Raw genomic sequence first — 17793 nt, forward strand, 5'->3', positions numbered from 1 at the left:
ATCAGGACAATGCCCTGAAGGAGCCTGAGAAGTTTCGGACCAGCACCACCTTGTGGTCAAAAGTTATAACAAAATTGACAAAAATGCTAATAACTTTTGATAATATCTACCGATTGTAATGAAACTGGTCTCAATAGATTCCTTGGGTCATGCTGAGAACATAGATATCAAATTTGCCATATTCAGCTGAACTTCCTGTCCGCCATATTGTTTTTCTTTAAAAACCTACTTTTTCAAACTCCTCCTAGACCTTTGCTCCGATTTTCACCAAAATTGAACCGTATCATCTTCAGACCATGCCGACAAAAAGTTATGGATTTCAAGTTGATAAGTCAAACCGTTTTCGTATACCGGAGCAAAGAATTTGAGAGATGATGCAAAAATTACTCTTGAAGCTGTATCTCTACAATGCTTTGACATATTCAGACCAAACTTGGTACGTGTCATCACAAGCATGACCTGAGGCATCATACAGTGTTTCGGCGCAGCGCCACCTACTGGAGTGGAGATATGAAAAATGGCTATTTTTGCTTATAACTTCTGATGGGTTTGACCAAAATTCATTAATTTGGTATGGGTCATCAGGACAATGCCCTGAAGCAGCCTGAGAAGTTTCGGACCAGCGCCACCTCGTGCTCAAAAGTTATAACAAACTTGACAAAAATGCTAATAACTTTTTTTTCTAATTGCTCACTGCTGCTGTTGGTCTGATGCTCACGGCCATGTTGGCTGGCTTCTTGTGCCGTTTTTGTGCTTGGCCCCGTAATTGCTGCTTGCAGCTATATTTATTATTATTATTATTATTATTAATGATATAGTTAGATTAGTTATTTGAATATCAAATCTTTTTAAATAAAATTCTTTATAAATATATAATGTAGTTATATTAGTTTTATTATAAATATGATAATTCTTTATAAATACAATCCTTTATAAGTTCTAAAATTATTCCTTTGTTAAATATTGGTATTTGTATAGTGTCTGAGTATGCTAATATAATTGTGTGTGTGTTTAGGGTCCAGGCTATGTGTAACTGTTTACAAGGTGTCCCTTCAGAGCCCGTGAGCTTCACCACTCTGACCTGTGAGCCAGATACACCCAGCCCTCCACGCAAAGCCAGCGGCACCAAGAGCAGCCTCGTCCTACAGTGGAAGGTGTGCGGCGTACACATTAACACACTGACAAATGCCAACAACATATTATTACTGACATTAACTGTGTAACATTAAAAACAAATACTTCTTCCTAGGCTCCGTGTGACAATGGTTCCAAGATCCAAAACTATATTCTTCAGTGGGACGAGGCATGTTATTTTTCAATATTGCTGTTTCGGTTCATATTTCCTATTTTTATTTAAGTTTTTCTAAGATTAAGCCCATTTTTATTTCATGACAGTTAAGTACACTTTTTTTTTTAAGGAGTTCAACTGTAAAGTGAAAAAAATATATATTATTAAAATTGTAAAGCATTAGTATTAGTGTTCACTCTGTAAGGTGAGGTTTAACCATTCATATTGTATAAAGTGCTAATCCTGGGCTGTGCTCTGTGAACAGGGGAAGGGGACAGGTGTGTTTGAACAGTGCTACTACGGCCCTCAGAAGCAGTACAGACTCACCAAACTCTCCACAGCTTCCAGATATTCCTTTCGGCTGGCTGCCAAAAATGACATGGGGGTCAGGTGTGTATCAGTCGGGAGGCTCCTCAATCCAGCTCCTAAAGAAAGAGACAGTAAACATTGTGGGCACTGTTTTAACGATCTAAACGCATGGTCTGAAGCACACGGCGCAGGTGCACTTAGGTCGTGTCCGAATCCACTTTTGCTAGTTTAACGACAGAATAAATGGTCGATGCACCATCCACATGGTCCAAAAGGGTTGTACCTAATCTCTTAATGAGTCATGGGTGTGTTTTAGGCATAACATTTAATAAACCAATCAGAGTGTCATCTCCTATTCTCTTTAAAAGGCAGGTGCGCTTGCACCACGGCGGATTCGCTATTTACATGGCAGAATATAGACACTCTCAACCTGACAAGTCAGTTTAAATGCGTTTATTGCAACGACTGGTCAAATAATTAGCCAATAAATAAATGTGAATCTCATTTTTCTTTTTATTAAAAAATAATTTAGTCACATTATTTTAAGCTGTACTAGTTACAGTGTAATACAATTAAGTACTGAGTAATGTTAATAATAGGGATTGGTTTAAGGTTAGTTGCATGTAATTATGCATCATTTACAGTTATTACTATAGTAAGTACATGTAACATATAGCAAGTACACTAAAATAGTGTTACCATTATTTTTGTCTTCATGACAATCACTTACCTGTTTTTTGCTCTTTCTGCAGTGACTTCAGTGAAGTCGTCCATGTCATGACATCATGCAGTGTTCCTGCTCCCCCCTTGAGCCCTGAGTTGATTCAGTCTGGGGTCACATGGCTCTGCGTGCGGTGGCAAAGGCCGGCCGGCTCGCCCAAAGAGGACGAAATCGCTTACGTGCTGGAGATGGAAGAGGAGGGCTCAGTGAGTGAGAGATTCACACACACTTTTTACAGAAATGACAAAAGTTGCAATCATTTTTTAGCTATATTGTGAAATATATCTGAGTGAAATATAAACGAACAAGAACAAATGTGGAGTGGGAGTTGATTTTGTCCATGAATGATTGTGGTTTGCTATTGGTGGATCTCATGTGAGTGACAAGTTGTTCTGCCCTCACACCAGTGAACACATCATCAGAGAAGAGATGAGCTGCAAGAGGGAGGGGAAGTTACTTTGATTAAAGATGAGGAGGCACGTGAATTTAAAAAAAAAAAAAAAAATGATGTGCACTGATGAATAATTTATAATAAATGCTGTAATAGTCCATATAAAAACAAGAATTTTCCATTTTGATATAATGGTGACTTTAAAGACTTCAAAGGCCTTAAACCAAGATGATAAAATATCAGACATAGAAGTCCTGCTTACAGATGGTATGAACCTCCATCTCAGATTTTAGAGGGGGTCAGAGATGCATGTTGGTCAGCAGTGTAAATGTTAATTTGTCCTGATGCATCCTGGACTGAGTGACTGCCTACTTGTGTAGCTTGTGGCAAAAATGTTACTTTGTTTTGTTTTGACAGTCTAATGCAGTAGACATTGTTTTGTTTTGTTTTGTTTTTTTAATGCAGATATTATTTTTGTCTGTCTGATAAAATATAAGCATAATTGTTTAATTATTGTTATTTCTTCTTTTTTACTACAAAAACTATAGTAATCAATATTTTAGTAACTTAATTATTTAAAAGAAAACAATTAAATGCATTGTATTTTATTATTAATTAAATTATATTATTAAAGTATAATTCTATTAAGTTATAAAACAATGATAACATTACAGGTTGTTTTTAGACAAAATGGAAACAAATGTAATTTTTATGTTTGTTTTGGGCCATTAGACTGTCAAGCCTGAGAATGCTACATGTTATGTAAACAGTTGGGTAATAAACGGCGATATGTCTCAGCTGGCTTCTTGTGAGAGGTCTAAGGCAAAAGTTAAATTGTGATGTCAACAGGTCCATAGAAGTTGGCCAGGTTTGTTTCATGCCTCAGTGTCTAATGTGTTCTCATGAATGTGTTGCACAGGGTTATGGGTTCCAGGCCAGTTATGATGGAGACGACCTGTCACACACTGTCAGAAACCTCCACAGGAGCACCACGTACAGGTTCAGGGTGAGAACACACAAACACGCATGATTGATGGGTTCTTGGCTCCGTTTATACAGTATGTGTGTTGTTGTTGTTTTTTTCTTTTGTTAATTTTATTCTTTCTGTTCGTTACTGAGTCTGTTTTTAGTTTGTGTGTTTCTTTTGTTTTTGTTTCTTTTTGTTTGTTAGTTATTTTCTTTATTTTAAACAGGTTTTTCTTTTGCTTGAACATTATTTGTCCTTCATTCTTTTGTTTCTGTCTTCCATTTATTTTTTTTTCTCTTTCAGTCTTTCTTGTTCTTTTATTTTTTAGTTTTTTTCTTTTCTTGTTCTTTAAATTTTTGATAAGATTTTTTTCTTTATTTGTTCATTAACACTCTGAGGTCTGACGGTATCGCCGGCGATACCACCGTGGTTTTTTTCTTATCAGTGTGAAAGAGACTCAAAATACTCCGTCAATGTTGCACATACAATTAAGAGTTATACACCATTTTAATCCGTGGAATATCTTCTTTCATTTGTGTACACTCAGAGTAAAAACAGAATGTTGTGCTTTTTGCAAAATAAAGAAAACTAACATGATGCGTGATCTCTCATCTCCCTCTGAACGAAGTCCAATCTGATAGTTCTCAGAAAATGAACTGTAACTTAGTGAATACTAATGACAAAAAAATTACACTTATGTCTAAAAAAACGTTAAGATGTCAGGTTTTAAATCATGTAAGTCAAAACCTTCTGTGTTTATGTAATCTGTCTGAAAAGAGAGCCATGTCAGAAGTCCGTGATTCAGCTCATTATCCGCTAATGCGGCCACGCCCACGGAGTCAGCGCTATTCAGACGCAAATTCAGTCAATACATGCATTCATCATCTCAATCGTGTATTTATTGTCTTGAAAAGTGTTTATCTGGATGTAAAAGTCATGGTTAGCGATCTCTAGAAGACATGCAGTTACTTCCTGTTTACTTGTCTTCTACAGATGAAGTTTAGATGAGTTTTTGTTTCTTTAGCGCCCTCCTGCTGCTGTATGAATTGGAAACTCCATTCATGGAATAGCCTCTTCTTCTTTTAGATGAATTTGTGGACTAAAAATGCACATAGCGCCCTCTGACTTCAAGGATGAATTGAAAACACCAGCGCTCATTGTAATGACAGTGAATATTAAATAAATATAACTCCTCTGTATAGAAAATTGACAAGCATATGAGAATCCAATATTTCTCCAAATGTGCACGCTTTTAAACTAAAAGCCTATATTCAGACTCTTTGCATCACAGAAATACATTATATTTTAATGTATAATATAAAACCATTACTTTACATTGTAATAATATTTTTCTGTATGTTTCATATATCATAATGAGCTTGAGACATCACAGAAGGTTTTTTTCACAGCCTACCTGACTGAAATGCCTCATTAATATGCAAGTCATTTCAGCTCATTACTATCCAATTATTTTGTCTTCTCAGGTGAGAATGGCCCATTTTCAGTGGTGATTCACGCCTCCTCGCATACTGTGTTTCTTGGCAAAAAGTGTCTTACAAAAACTAAATCAATATATTGTTTTATATGAAGGAGTAGGCAGCATAATTTTTACATAATTTTGAAGCAAAAACTCTAGTCTACAACCTCCAATACCCTAAAGTCTTATGAACACAGATTTATTATACTTTTTTTGGCCTTATTTCAGTGACTTAAGTTTTTTGTTTTTTCAACAACCACGCATAAATGTTATTCCTTCAAAAACACAAACATGTACATACATGTTCCTCACATATTATTGTAGCCTAGTTTGTGCTGAATACAGTGTAATGACACTTTTTCCATTAATATGTTTATGAACAACTGAAAAAAGCACAAATGTCAGGGCATGTGAAAACTTCTCCAGGCCCCAAATCAGCCTCAGACTCCAGAGGGTTAAAGGGATAGTTCACCCAAAAATGAAAATTATCCCATGATTTACTCACCCTCAAGCCATCCTAGGTGTATATGACTATCTTCTTTCAGATGATCACAACCGGAGATATATTTAGAAATATCCTTAGTGCAATCCTTATGCAAAAAATGCATCCATCCATAAAAAAATTAATCCATACAACTGCAGGGGGTTAATAAAGACCTTCTGAAGTGAACAGACTTTCATGACATAGTACACAATGACATGACGTTCTACGCTTTGTAGCTTAGAACATAGCGTAGTACATCATGGCGTAGTGTAGAACGTTATTTCATTGTGTCACAGAAGTTAGCGCTTTCTGGACATGTCAAGTAAAGTCACCTTTATTTATATAGCGCTTTTTACAATGTAGATTGTGTCAAAGCAGCTTTACATTGAAAACTGGTACATTATTTTGGCTGCACAGCAGCTCTTAAAGAATAGTGTCAATGCAGGCAGATCAAAGCACTGTTGAATAGCAAATGTCAAGTGTCCCCAACTAAGCAAGCCAAAGGCAACAGCGGCATATGGGTTGAATGCATATGGCTGTTGCGACGGAAGCTCGTTATTTTACTTTATGAAGTTTTAAATAAGGATATTTGTCTTACACAAACACATCATTCACTTCAGAAGGCCTTTATTAACCCCCTGGAGTCAAAATCTGGGCCCCCATTCACAACCATTATAAACCTTGGAGTACTAAGGATATTTTTAAATACATCTCTGAGTGTGCTCATCAGAAAGAAGATAGTCATATACACCTAAGATGGCTTGAGGGTGAGTAAATCATATATAATTATAATTATAATAATCATCAAATAAATATCAACTTAAAGAATTTTTTTTTCTTTTCCGTTTGTTCATTGTTTGCTCTGTCTTTTGTTCTCTTTCTTTCATTATCAGTTTATTTTATTCGTCTTTCATTTGTTAGCCCATTTCATTTTTTGTTCTTTTATTTATTCTTGTTCTCTTTATTTTTCTTTTAATCTTGTTGTTTTTCTTTTGTTCATTACATCATTAGCTTGTTCTTTCCTTTGTTTTTTAGTTCGTTCTTGTTTTGTCTTCTCTTCAACTCTTTATCTCCTCACTGACTCACCTGTTTCCAGCGGCTGTGAGATGAAGCAGGTGGTGTACTGATGCGATCGGTCACTGCTCTTTGGTGTCGTTAGGGATGTGCTGATCATAATCTTTTATTTCCAAAAACAAAAATGTATTAATGCAATCAGAACGACTGTGTGTGTCCTGATGAGAGGAGCTGATTACCTGCCGAGAGCTCACATCCCCAATTACTGCCAATTACTATGACAGATGACATCACAACACCACCGTTTATTTCTGAACCGTGAAACACTTCCTCATCCTGCACTTTATCAGGGGAAAACTGTTTCTGAGTGAGATATATTTGGTGGTGAATATAAAGGCTTTTGAAAGGCCCTAGAGATTTCCATTTCCTCTGCACCCAGTGTTTGGGTGAGTCATAATGAAGACTATTTTGAGGACCATTCAGATTTTTTTAGCATTGTGACATTTTGAATAATTAATGAACCCCCCCTCCCACACACACACACACACACACACACACACACTCACACTCACACCGACAGACACACATATTCTGCCTAATTTTTCTTTTTCCTTTTAATCATTGCAGGTTATTGCCTATAATGCAGAAGGGAAGAGTAACCCCAGCGCTGTGTCTGAGTTCACAACGGCCCCTGACAGACCGGGCTGCCCCTGCAGACTCACAGTGAAGGGAAAACCTCACCCGACCAGTTTCCGCCTGACCTGGGGTCAGTTCGACATGTTATGAACACATAAAGATACATTCTTGACAGAAAAAAAAAATCTAAAAATCACCTATGATTTAGTCTTATGATTTAACCACTTTGACAGTTTTTTATGGATCAGTCAAAAAACTGAAACACACACACACACACAAAAAAAAAGTTTATGCGCATTTTTAGAATTTGTGCTTCTTGCGTTTCCATCTAGCAATTTTTATGTGATAACTCAAACTTCGCTTAAAAATATGTGGATGGAAACATTGCTGTTAATGCACTAAAATTTCAAAAACCTAAACTTTCATCCAAAAATGTTTTTGTACAGCCGCCGGTGTGTGCGTACATTGTGTTCACATTTTAAAGAAGTGGCGTGGTGTTGCGCTTCTCATCCAGTGTTTGACCCCCTTTAGGCCCCTTCAAGTGAAATTGAAGAACGTATTGGTGTGATGCAATTTCGAACAAAATCAGGCCAAAACAAAGTTCGTTTTGTGTTCGTTTCAGAGTTTGAAACTCCTTGCCAGAGCGAACTTTACAGAAATGTTCCCTCCGGCTGGTAAATACCTCTGAAATAACGATGATGTAATAGGAAGGTGTGGCTCTGAGGATCCACCTTCTTTGATGTGAAAATCTTCTCCAGATCATTTCTTATATTCAGTCACTCGAGGTTGGATGCCCGAGAGTGAACACATGAACACACTGGAAAGCCGCTTTAATTCTAATCGAAAGAGACACTCTATTTTTTTTAATGTTTAATACTGTAAAACTACTTGCTTTTAAACAATATATTGTATAAAGCGATGTATAAATAAACGTGACGTGACTTGACTGGAGTGCCAAATGGCAGAGCTGGTCAAACATATCCACATCGCTATGATCAGATGCTTTCTTAACTGCTGTTTTCTCATCGCTGTCATTTCTGTTGTGTGTGTATTTTGTTTAGAGGAAAGAGCACAGCACATATTTACATATTCATCTAAACCTCGCTCTCAATATAAATATAAAATCTAATATAAAATTTCTTTTTTTATTTGCATGTTGATTATTAGGTTAAGTTTACTTTTAGTTTCCTCTAAATGAAAACTTTAATTTTGGTATTGATTAAAAGTTAATTTCAGTGCATTTCTACTGCCTATCTAGGCAACATTTTTAGGCATGTATTCTTTATCGATACAAGAATTTTTCATCCAAGATGGAGTTGCACAAGCTTTTCGCCATTTATATTATATTAAAATGTTTGAACAAAAATGCAGAATGTACTTCAGTATGAAGAACTGGCTGCAGTTGCTAATAGCAAGGATGTTTTTGTTGTTTCCCCTCAGACCCTCCCAAAGACAATGGTGGCTCAGATGTGACGAAGTATGTGGTGGAGCTGTCTGAAGGGTTAAGTGGTACGTTCAACTGAAGTTTTCTGGTGTGTCTACACATGCTTAATTTGATCCTGGCATTGTTATGGTTATTTCATTGTTTGTTTGTATGTGTTTTCAGGTTCTTCTTGGAATCAGGTTTACACTGGTTCAGGTATGGAGTTTGTTTGTGACGGACTGAGCCCAGGATGTTCATACCAGGCTAGAGTCCACTGCATCAGTGTGGGAGGAGAGAGTCCGGTATGTCACACAAAACATGGATAACTTGGTTCTCTAGGGCCAAGTTAAACCTTAATTTTAAATAGTGATGATTTATCTTGCTCATTTCACTTATCTAAAATGAAATGCTCTCTAGAAAGAGAATGTCCTTCTCCTCTAATACCTCCTGCAACACTGAGCTTTATAGTACACGCATTCCTGTGACATAAGCTAAAGGCTGTTGGCTAAAAATAAACAAATTCCTGTTTCTTTCAATACAGGGGGGGAAAAAAACTGTGCTTAAAGGATTAGTCCACTTTTAAATAAACTTTTCCTGATAATTTACTCACCCCCATGTCATCCAAGATGTCCATGTCTTTCTTTCTTCAGTCGAAAAGAAATGAAAGGTTTTTGATGAAAACATTCCAGGATTTTTTTCCATATAGTGGACTTCAATGGGCACCAAACAGTTGAAGATCAAAATTATTTTCACAGCAGCTTCAAATTGTTCTTCACAATCCCAGACGAGAAATAATGTTCTTATCTAGAGAAACAATCACTCATTTTCTAAAAAAAAGTTCAGGTCAAAGTTTGAACTAATTTTTATATGCAATATGCTAGTTCAATAGTATATAACAATTCGTTCAAACTTTGACCTGTGGAGGGCAGTAATACACTTTGCAGCATCTACACTGCTGGAATTCTAATAAAGAAGAAGAAGAGAGCTAGTTCAAGATGAGCATTTCTGGTTAAAATGTATAAATAATTTTTTATTAGAAAATGAGGGATGGTTTCTTTAGATTCTTCAACTGTTTGGTGCCCATTGAAGTCCACTATATGGAAAAAATCCTTTTCATCAAAAACTTTAATTTCTTTTCAACTGAAGAAAGAAAGACATGGACATCTTGGATGACATGGGGGTGAGTAAATTATCAGGAAAAGTTTATTTAAAAGTGGACTAATCCTTTAATTTGGGGTGTGTCATGTCTGTGAGTCCCATGTTTTCTTTAGCATCATTTTTAAAAAACACTTGGAAATAATATACTTTAAAATAATATCCTAAGATATGAACTGAATGTTAACTTGTTAGTTGCAATTAAATGACAATATATTATAGCTGAACTAGCTGAACTACCTAAACTTTACTCACTGAAGTAGGATTTAGTAGCTTTATATATAATTATATAAGTATCTTTATATATAATTATATTTTTAAAAAATAAATATAAAGTGTATTGCACAATGTACTGCATTTATGGTAAACTAAAATATACTTTAATGTCATTTCTATTAAAATGTGTATGTCATGTATTTAAGTATATTTTTAGCTACACGTTTGTAATGAAGTTATAGTTTAGTACATAACTTTCAATTAAAATGATAATCAAGTACTTTACATGTGTTTTGGTATGTCAACATATCAAAATAAGTGTACTCCTTTAAAGCATAAAACAATTTATATTATAAAAAGCATTATTTATTTATTATTTATTTATTTTTTTTAGGTAAAACTTCTTAGACTAAAGTACACTTAGGCTAAGCCTTGTCTGTGAAACCGTGCCTAAGACAGGATTAGGCTTTAGTTCAATTAGGATATTTAAGTAGCTTTTGTAAAAGTACACTAGAAAAAAACCTTACTGGTGTGCATCTTGAGACAAAACAATGGCACTGACATAATTTAAAATATGTTAAAAATACTGTTAAGATTTGAAGTACTCTCGATTGTAGAAGAACAGTGTATCAAGAATTCATGTTTGAATTTCATTAAAATTTGCTACTAACAATCTCGTCAGTATTCACATTGTTACAAATTATTCTGTAACAAAAATATCCAACTCCTTTGTCTTTATATTGCTAACATTTAATGTATTCTTTAAATATGACAATTCTCTGGTTTAAACATTGTCCATCTCTGTTGGGCTGTCACCCTTTTTACCAGGCTGTGCCCCAAGGCAAAGTTTTGTCATTCCACATAGCAGATCAGGGTCATGTTCTTTTAACTTTTAACGATTCATCTAAAAAAAAAACACAGACAAAACTTACACAAATGCTGATGCGATGGATGTCATGTTAATATTGTTCGTAGACACATGTACATAGTCCATATACTGTACACTCAACACTTAATGAAGATGTTCCAGTATCACTGCAAACACTAAACACATGTACAAAGCAGAAGAGTGCTGGGCTGGCGCTCCGGCAATGAAGTCATCATCCCGGTTCGTCATCACAAAGCACTTTTGGCAAGCAGCTGATAATAATTTCTTTCTTCCGTCTTCTGATCCCAGCTGTAATGGCATTGTCGGCACAATACAGATGCATATCTGCATGCGGGACTTGCCAGCACACAGCTATGACTTATGTAGGAAGCGGCTGGTTTTCACAGCTGTGAATGTGAGAGGATGCTCACATGGCTGTGGTCTGCTGTCAGCGTTTCAGCCAGTGCCCACACACTATTGTCATTGAGGAGGTGGAACATGGTGTGCACCATTAAAGTGGATCAAGATTATCTAGTCTTTCTGATTTCTCATTCATGTTGCTTTCAGTTGACGGAGGCCTTGCAGGTCCAAACGCCACCTGTTCCTCCTGGCCCATGTCAGCCACCCAGGGTCGTGGGCAAACCCAAAGCGAGGGAGGTGCAGATACGCTGGGGTAGGCTTTGTTTTTGTGTTTGTGCCTATTAATTGTGTATAAACAATTAAGTATTAGTTAAAATCATGTTAAGTTTAGTATGTATTTGGGGCTAATTGGGGGGTTGAATGGTGTATTCAGTGTTGGGGAAAGTTACTTTTAAAAGTAGTGCATTATCATATTGCGGTACTTAATAAAAAGTATCTTTTTATGTAAAGTAATGTTGTTCTGTTACTTTGCATTACTTTTTCTAACCTGGACGGGGCATGCTTGCTTGTTTTTAATAACAAAAGAAAAGTTCTATTTTTGGCAAATATAAAGGCCCTTTCACACCAAAATTGAAATGAATAAGACTGTCTGTGAAACCGGGCCAAAGTATATTTGTATTATTTAACACATTTAATTATTGCAGGTTTGCGCAGTATTCTGAGTTTGCATTTTTCTGTTTTATTAATTTTAAGGAATACTGAATCTGTTTTTGTGCAAGTGAGATGAGAAAATGCTCACATTTAGTCTAGAGCTACAATAACCATCATGTTCACACAGCGCACACAACACCTCTGCACTTACGATTTTTCTCAACAAGGGGACAGGAGAGCTGTCAGTCAATAGATGAGGAAACAGTTACTAAAAAGTAACTTGCATTACTTGAATAAAGTTACTCCAATATTTTGTTGTAAATTTAAAAGTAATGTTACTTAATTAGTTAATTGAAAAAAGTAATCTGATAACTTGCGTTACCCCCAACACTATACACTACTGTTAAAAAGTTTGGAATATTTTTTTTTTCTGATTTTTTTTATTTTTTTTATTTTTTTGTTTTTGAAAGAAGTCCCTAATGCTCACCAATGCTGCATTCACTGTATTTGATTAAAAAAAAATATAGGGGAAAAAATGCAAGCTTGTTTCTGTAAATGCAACCTTTTTATCTCATAATTCTGAAAAAAAAAATTACAGTATATAAACTTGGATATAATTGTGAGGAAAAAATGATTTGTAAGTTTATAACTCGCCATTCTGACTTTTTGTATCTCAAAATTTGGACTTTTTAACTCACGAGTTGATCTCGCAATTCTGAGAAAAAAAACATATAATCTTGCAATTGAAAGGTGTAAAATCTGAATTATGAGACAAGTCACAGTTACCTTTTTTTAATTTTTATGCAGTGGCGGAAAACAAGCTTCCCCAGTAAAAACAATAATGATGTGAAGTTTAAAATTGCTTTTTGTTATTTTAATATAATCTTAAATGTACTCCAGTCTTCAGTGTCCTTGATAAATCAAGCTATTTTTTATTTTATCAATGTAGTGCTTCTTAATATTTTTGTGGAAACTGTGATATATTGTGAGAACTGTGAGAACTGTTCACAAGAACAGCATTTAATTTGCCTTGTAAAAATGTGAAAGACTTTACTGTTACTTTTTCATTTTAATGTGTCTTTATTGAATATGTGGTATTTCAGATATGTGTGTGTTTTACAGAGAATGATTCATGTATCTAAACACTTTCTCTTGTTGCATCTGTTAGCGCCCCCTCTGGTGGATGGAGGAAGTGCGGTGTCTTCATACAGCCTGGAAATGTTCGCTCCCCAGGTGGAGGAGGGCAAGGAAGTGTACCAGGGCTCTGAACTGGACTGCACAGTTGGCAGTTTACTGCCCGGCAGGACCTACGGCTTCCGGATCAGAGCTGCCAACAAAGCTGGGGTATGTGCAAGCCTAGCCTTACAAATGCCACAGATTTTATAAAATGTGCCATATGTAGTTTTATGTCGGCTACCAAGTTGCTTCATATTTTGTTTGTGTTCACCAGTACGGCCCTTTCTCAGAGCGCTCTGAGGTCACGACAGGTCCGGGGGCCCCTGACACATGTCGGCCCCCTCATGTCACCTGTAAATCACCTACGTGTGCTGTGATCAGCTGGGAGGTGAGCATATCCCATGATGTTTAGTAGCTTTGAGAGGCCAGGTTCATTTTAGCTAATTATTTCACTATGACTGGATCACGATTATTATTGTTAACTAAAACTAAAACCATAAAAAAAAATTTAAAAATCATTACTTGAAAAAATTACTTCAAAAAAACCTAATATTATTATTTTTCAGCTTAGTTGCCAAAGCAACATTTCTCATTTTCGTTTAGTTTAAGTTGAAGTACTAAAATTAAATGAACAAAAGCTAAAACTTAATTAAAAACATAGAGATTTAAAAATAATAATAATGAAAAATTTAAAAAAAGTAACAAAATTACTAAAATAATTACATTAAAATTAAAACAGAATTAAAATGAAAACAATTAGATTTTATAAAAATAAATCTAATTTAAAATATTAACAAACTACAGTTTTAATATCAATAATATTAAAATAACATGATTGAATCAGTTTCATTTGAATGATTTGAGTGATTAATTTAATTTGCAGCTTATTTTTTCTGCAATATAAAAGTTTTCAAATTTTTCTGTTTTTGATTAAAAAATATCATAGATAAAAAATATCATAGCTATTTCCCCCTCATGTAGTTTTGTTGTGCTTTTATTGCTTTTTTATTTCTTCTTTTTGTTTTTATTTTTCATTTTGTTTTGGTGCTTTGTTTTTTTTTCTTACTTGTATTGCTTTTTGTGTAGTGTTTGTTTTCTCACACCTTTACTGTATTTTGCACCCACGCAGGCTCCTCCCTGTAATGGAGCGGCGGTCTCAGAGTACCGTCTGGAGTGGGGGGCAGCAGAGGGCAGTATGCAGGTGTGTTACACTGGTGCTGCACTGTCCCATGAGATGAGGGGCCTGCTGCCTGCCACCAACTACTTCTGCAGAGTCCAGGTGAGTAACACCATCATACACCTGCTTATTTCTGCCAAAATACTGAATATTTGAGCTGTTGATGGTAAGATGTGATAAACCAATCAGCTTGATGATTCATAAACATTAGATGACTGGATGAGTGCCAACTCTACATTGTCAGTGCCACCCAGTGGTTGAGAGAGACAAATACAGATTTTTTTTTTTTTTTTTCTCTGTGGTCTTTAAAATAGCCCTTAATTACTTCATTGAGGGCTGTTATCTACTAATTGTTGGCTGAAAGTTTGTTCATTGGCACAATTTGTAATTACAAAATATATGTTAAATCCCTGACTGTTACTGCAGATTTACTAGAGCTATATAGTTCTAATTCAGTCTTAGGAACTGAATTTGAAATAGTGTATTGTTACAATAATTATTACAATAATTAAAATCAATTAATAAATTCTGTAATTGAATTTTCTTTTTCAAAGCATTTCTACGCTGTTCCATGTTAGTCTAGTATGGTTAGTTTTGATTAGTTTTCTGCTGGCTCTGCTAGAATACACTGAATGAAGGTGTTTTTTTGTTTGTTTGTTTACTTTTGCATTATTTGTGCTTTTTCTTTTGTTTTCTTTTGTTGTTTGCATTTTTGTTTTTTAAGTATGTTTGTATTTGCTTTTTGTTTTCAAACACTTTTGTTAAACTATTAAATGAAGGTTAAAGGATAAAGGTTTATTTGATGTTCTTGTCAGGCCTGTTCAAACTGTAGTTACTCACTGTGTGTTCTGTGCCTATTTAGTTTTCTTGTATTTGTTTTTTGTTTTGCTTTTCGTTGCTTTTGCTTTTTGTATTTGCTTTTTGTTTTGTTTTCTAACACTTTTGCTGTGTTTTTGTATTAAATGAAAGTTAAAGATTAAAGGTTTGATTGATGTTCTTGTCAGGCCTGTTCAAACTATAGTCACTGACTGACTGTGTGATTTGTGCCTCAGGCGGTGAATGTAGCCGGTGCGGGGCCCTTCAGCGACGCCGTGTTTTGTCAGACGCCCTGCTCTGTGCCAGCGACAGTCAGCAGCGTCCATGCTCTCCGCGAGTCAGAGATGAGAGTGGAGCACAGGACCCCAGAGAGGGGCGAGGATGAGGAGGAAGAGGAGGATGAAGAGGCCAATCCTCTCCTCTACTCTCCATCCACCTGCCTGGGGCTACGCTGGGAGGCACCGTGTGATCACGGATCGGAGATCACGTCATACCTGATCGACCTGGGAGAGAAACAACCCATCCTTACAGGGCCCGTTACCAAATACATCATCCAGAACCTGCAGCCTGACACCACCTACAGGTACAATGAAGTCTGTTACAAAACAGATCTTATGATCAGAAAGACTGCATTTATTTTATGCAAAATACTGTAAAAACAGTAATAATGTGAAATATTATTAGAGAAACATTTCTCAAAAAACATTTTTTAATATTGTCATTGTGCTGCTTCATATTTTTGTGAGAATTGTGATATACTATACATTCAAAAGTTTGGGGTACAACTTAATATTAAAAATAAATTCATATTTTTATTCACCAAGGATGCATTAAATTGATCAAAAGTGACAAAAATGCATTTATAATGTAAAAAAAATTCTCCTTTAATTAAATGCTGTTATATTGAACTTTGTATTCATCAATGTATTGTAGTTTTTGTAAAAATATCAAGCAGCAAAAATTGTTTCCCACATTCATAATAAGAAATGTTTCTTATGCATCAAATCATTTAGAATGATTTCTGAAGGATCATGCGACACTAAAGACTGAACTATGTTGAAAATTTATCTTTGATCACAGAAATAAATTAAATTTATAAAATGTATTCACATAGAAAAGTTATTTCAATTTTAATAATATTTCACAGAATTGCTGTTTATTATATTTTTGATCAAATAAATGCACCCTTGGTAAGGGTACAAATACATAAACAAAAAAAACAATTTTTTCAAAGCTTTTTATAAACCCAACTGTGACTGAATGAATTTTGTGTTTGTGTGTTTGAAGGATAAGGATCCAGGCTCTAAATAGTCTGGGTGCAGGACCCTTTAGTCACACCTTTAAACTGAAGACCAAGCCACTGCCACCCCTCCCTCCACGTCTGGAGTGCACCGCCTCCAGCCACCAGACCCTCAGGCTCAAGTGGGGCGACGGCCCGGCCAAGGCCCAGCCCACAGATTCCCTACAGTACCATCTCCAAATGGAAGATAAAAATGGGAGGCAAGTAGCTGCATTGTTTGTGCCTTTGTTAAAACCAGCCAATTATACACTACCATTCAAAAGTTTGGAGTCAGTAAGATTTAGGTTGAGGAGATGCCAGCCAGTGCACCTTCAGAATTTCTAATAGAGATGGCTACTTGGGTCTTGAAATTTAACTTTTTTTAGTTTTGGCAAAGATTTTTATCTCCAAGTTAGAAGTACAGCAATGGGGTTGATTTTTGCCACAAAATATGCCAACTTGTATGTTTTTTTGTTTTGTTTTTGAGGATTTGTGTATTTAATAGTGATGGAAATCGTTTTCTTTCACGTATGGATATATTGACATATTTTGTCTTTATGGGGCATCTTAATGATGTTCATGAATTTGTTAATTTTAAATAATTTTGTGGACAATTTAGAATTCACTTTGGAAGTTAATTTTCTGGCTATGTGGGTGCAGAAAACATGAAGGCAGTTACCAATGAAACTGATTAGGGCTGTCAAAATGGCTGAAAAAAACTGAATTTGAATTTTATACTTAAATATTACTAATATGCGAATTATATTCTAATTTTAAAGGCATAATTTCAGCATTGGCTCATCTCCTGAGAACACAAAAGGCGCAATGAGCTAAATATTAGTGCACCCCATTAAATTGTTTATTCAAAGCATTGAAAAAACATGAGTGTCATAACTATGCAAGTGCATAACTATGAACGAAAACAGCATCATGTATTTATGCCTTGTTTAAAACAAAGAGCCGAAGCACCGATCACAAGGTACTTTTTGAGTTTAAAATCATGAGATGAGATGCAGAGGAATGGAAAAAGAAAAGTTTTTTAAAAGTTGAACATCTTTTAACTTTGTACGGCTTTCTAAACATGCGGCTCTGTGTTGACATGTGAGTGCAACGGTCAAAGATGTTCATCTAGCACGTTTACATAGAAAAAAATGGAAAAGCAGTGCAGGAAATGCGTTCTGTGTGAACGGCTTGGTTGCGGTTTTGACGTAACCAAGATCTTCTCTGCATTGAGCCTCTATATTTCTGAAATGTTTTGAATGAACCACTCAGCGGCGCCACATCAACAACTCTTAAAACGCAAAACATATTCAAATACAAAACGGTTACTTTTAAGCTGTAGTCCATAACATTTTTGGTTAAAAATGATCCAAAATCAATTTTTG

General features: G+C 35.4%; 1 protein-coding gene across 8 annotated transcripts in view; it reads left to right on the forward strand.

Moving 5' to 3' along the window:
* fndc3a (fibronectin type III domain containing 3A) overlaps positions 1–17793 on the forward strand; it is a 96730-nt gene that overhangs the window by 72178 nt on the left and 6759 nt on the right. For all 8 annotated transcript variants that reach the window (XM_067364682.1, XM_067364687.1, XM_067364684.1 and 5 more), the window contains 14 exons: positions 1016–1154; positions 1250–1303; positions 1554–1678; positions 2350–2524; positions 3629–3715; positions 7279–7417; positions 8728–8796; positions 8894–9012; positions 11517–11622; positions 13129–13304; positions 13411–13524; positions 14266–14415; positions 15366–15712; positions 16417–16629. In XM_067364682.1, the coding sequence (XP_067220783.1) occupies positions 1016–1154; positions 1250–1303; positions 1554–1678; positions 2350–2524; positions 3629–3715; positions 7279–7417; positions 8728–8796; positions 8894–9012; positions 11517–11622; positions 13129–13304; positions 13411–13524; positions 14266–14415; positions 15366–15712; positions 16417–16629 (2013 nt within the window). The remainder of the gene's footprint in view (positions 1–1015; positions 1155–1249; positions 1304–1553; positions 1679–2349; positions 2525–3628; positions 3716–7278; positions 7418–8727; positions 8797–8893; positions 9013–11516; positions 11623–13128; positions 13305–13410; positions 13525–14265; positions 14416–15365; positions 15713–16416; positions 16630–17793) is intronic.

The sequence above is a fragment of the Chanodichthys erythropterus genome, chromosome 17 (genome assembly GCF_024489055.1).
Source record: "Chanodichthys erythropterus isolate Z2021 chromosome 17, ASM2448905v1, whole genome shotgun sequence".
Classification (NCBI taxonomy): Eukaryota; Metazoa; Chordata; class Actinopteri; order Cypriniformes; family Xenocyprididae; genus Chanodichthys; species Chanodichthys erythropterus.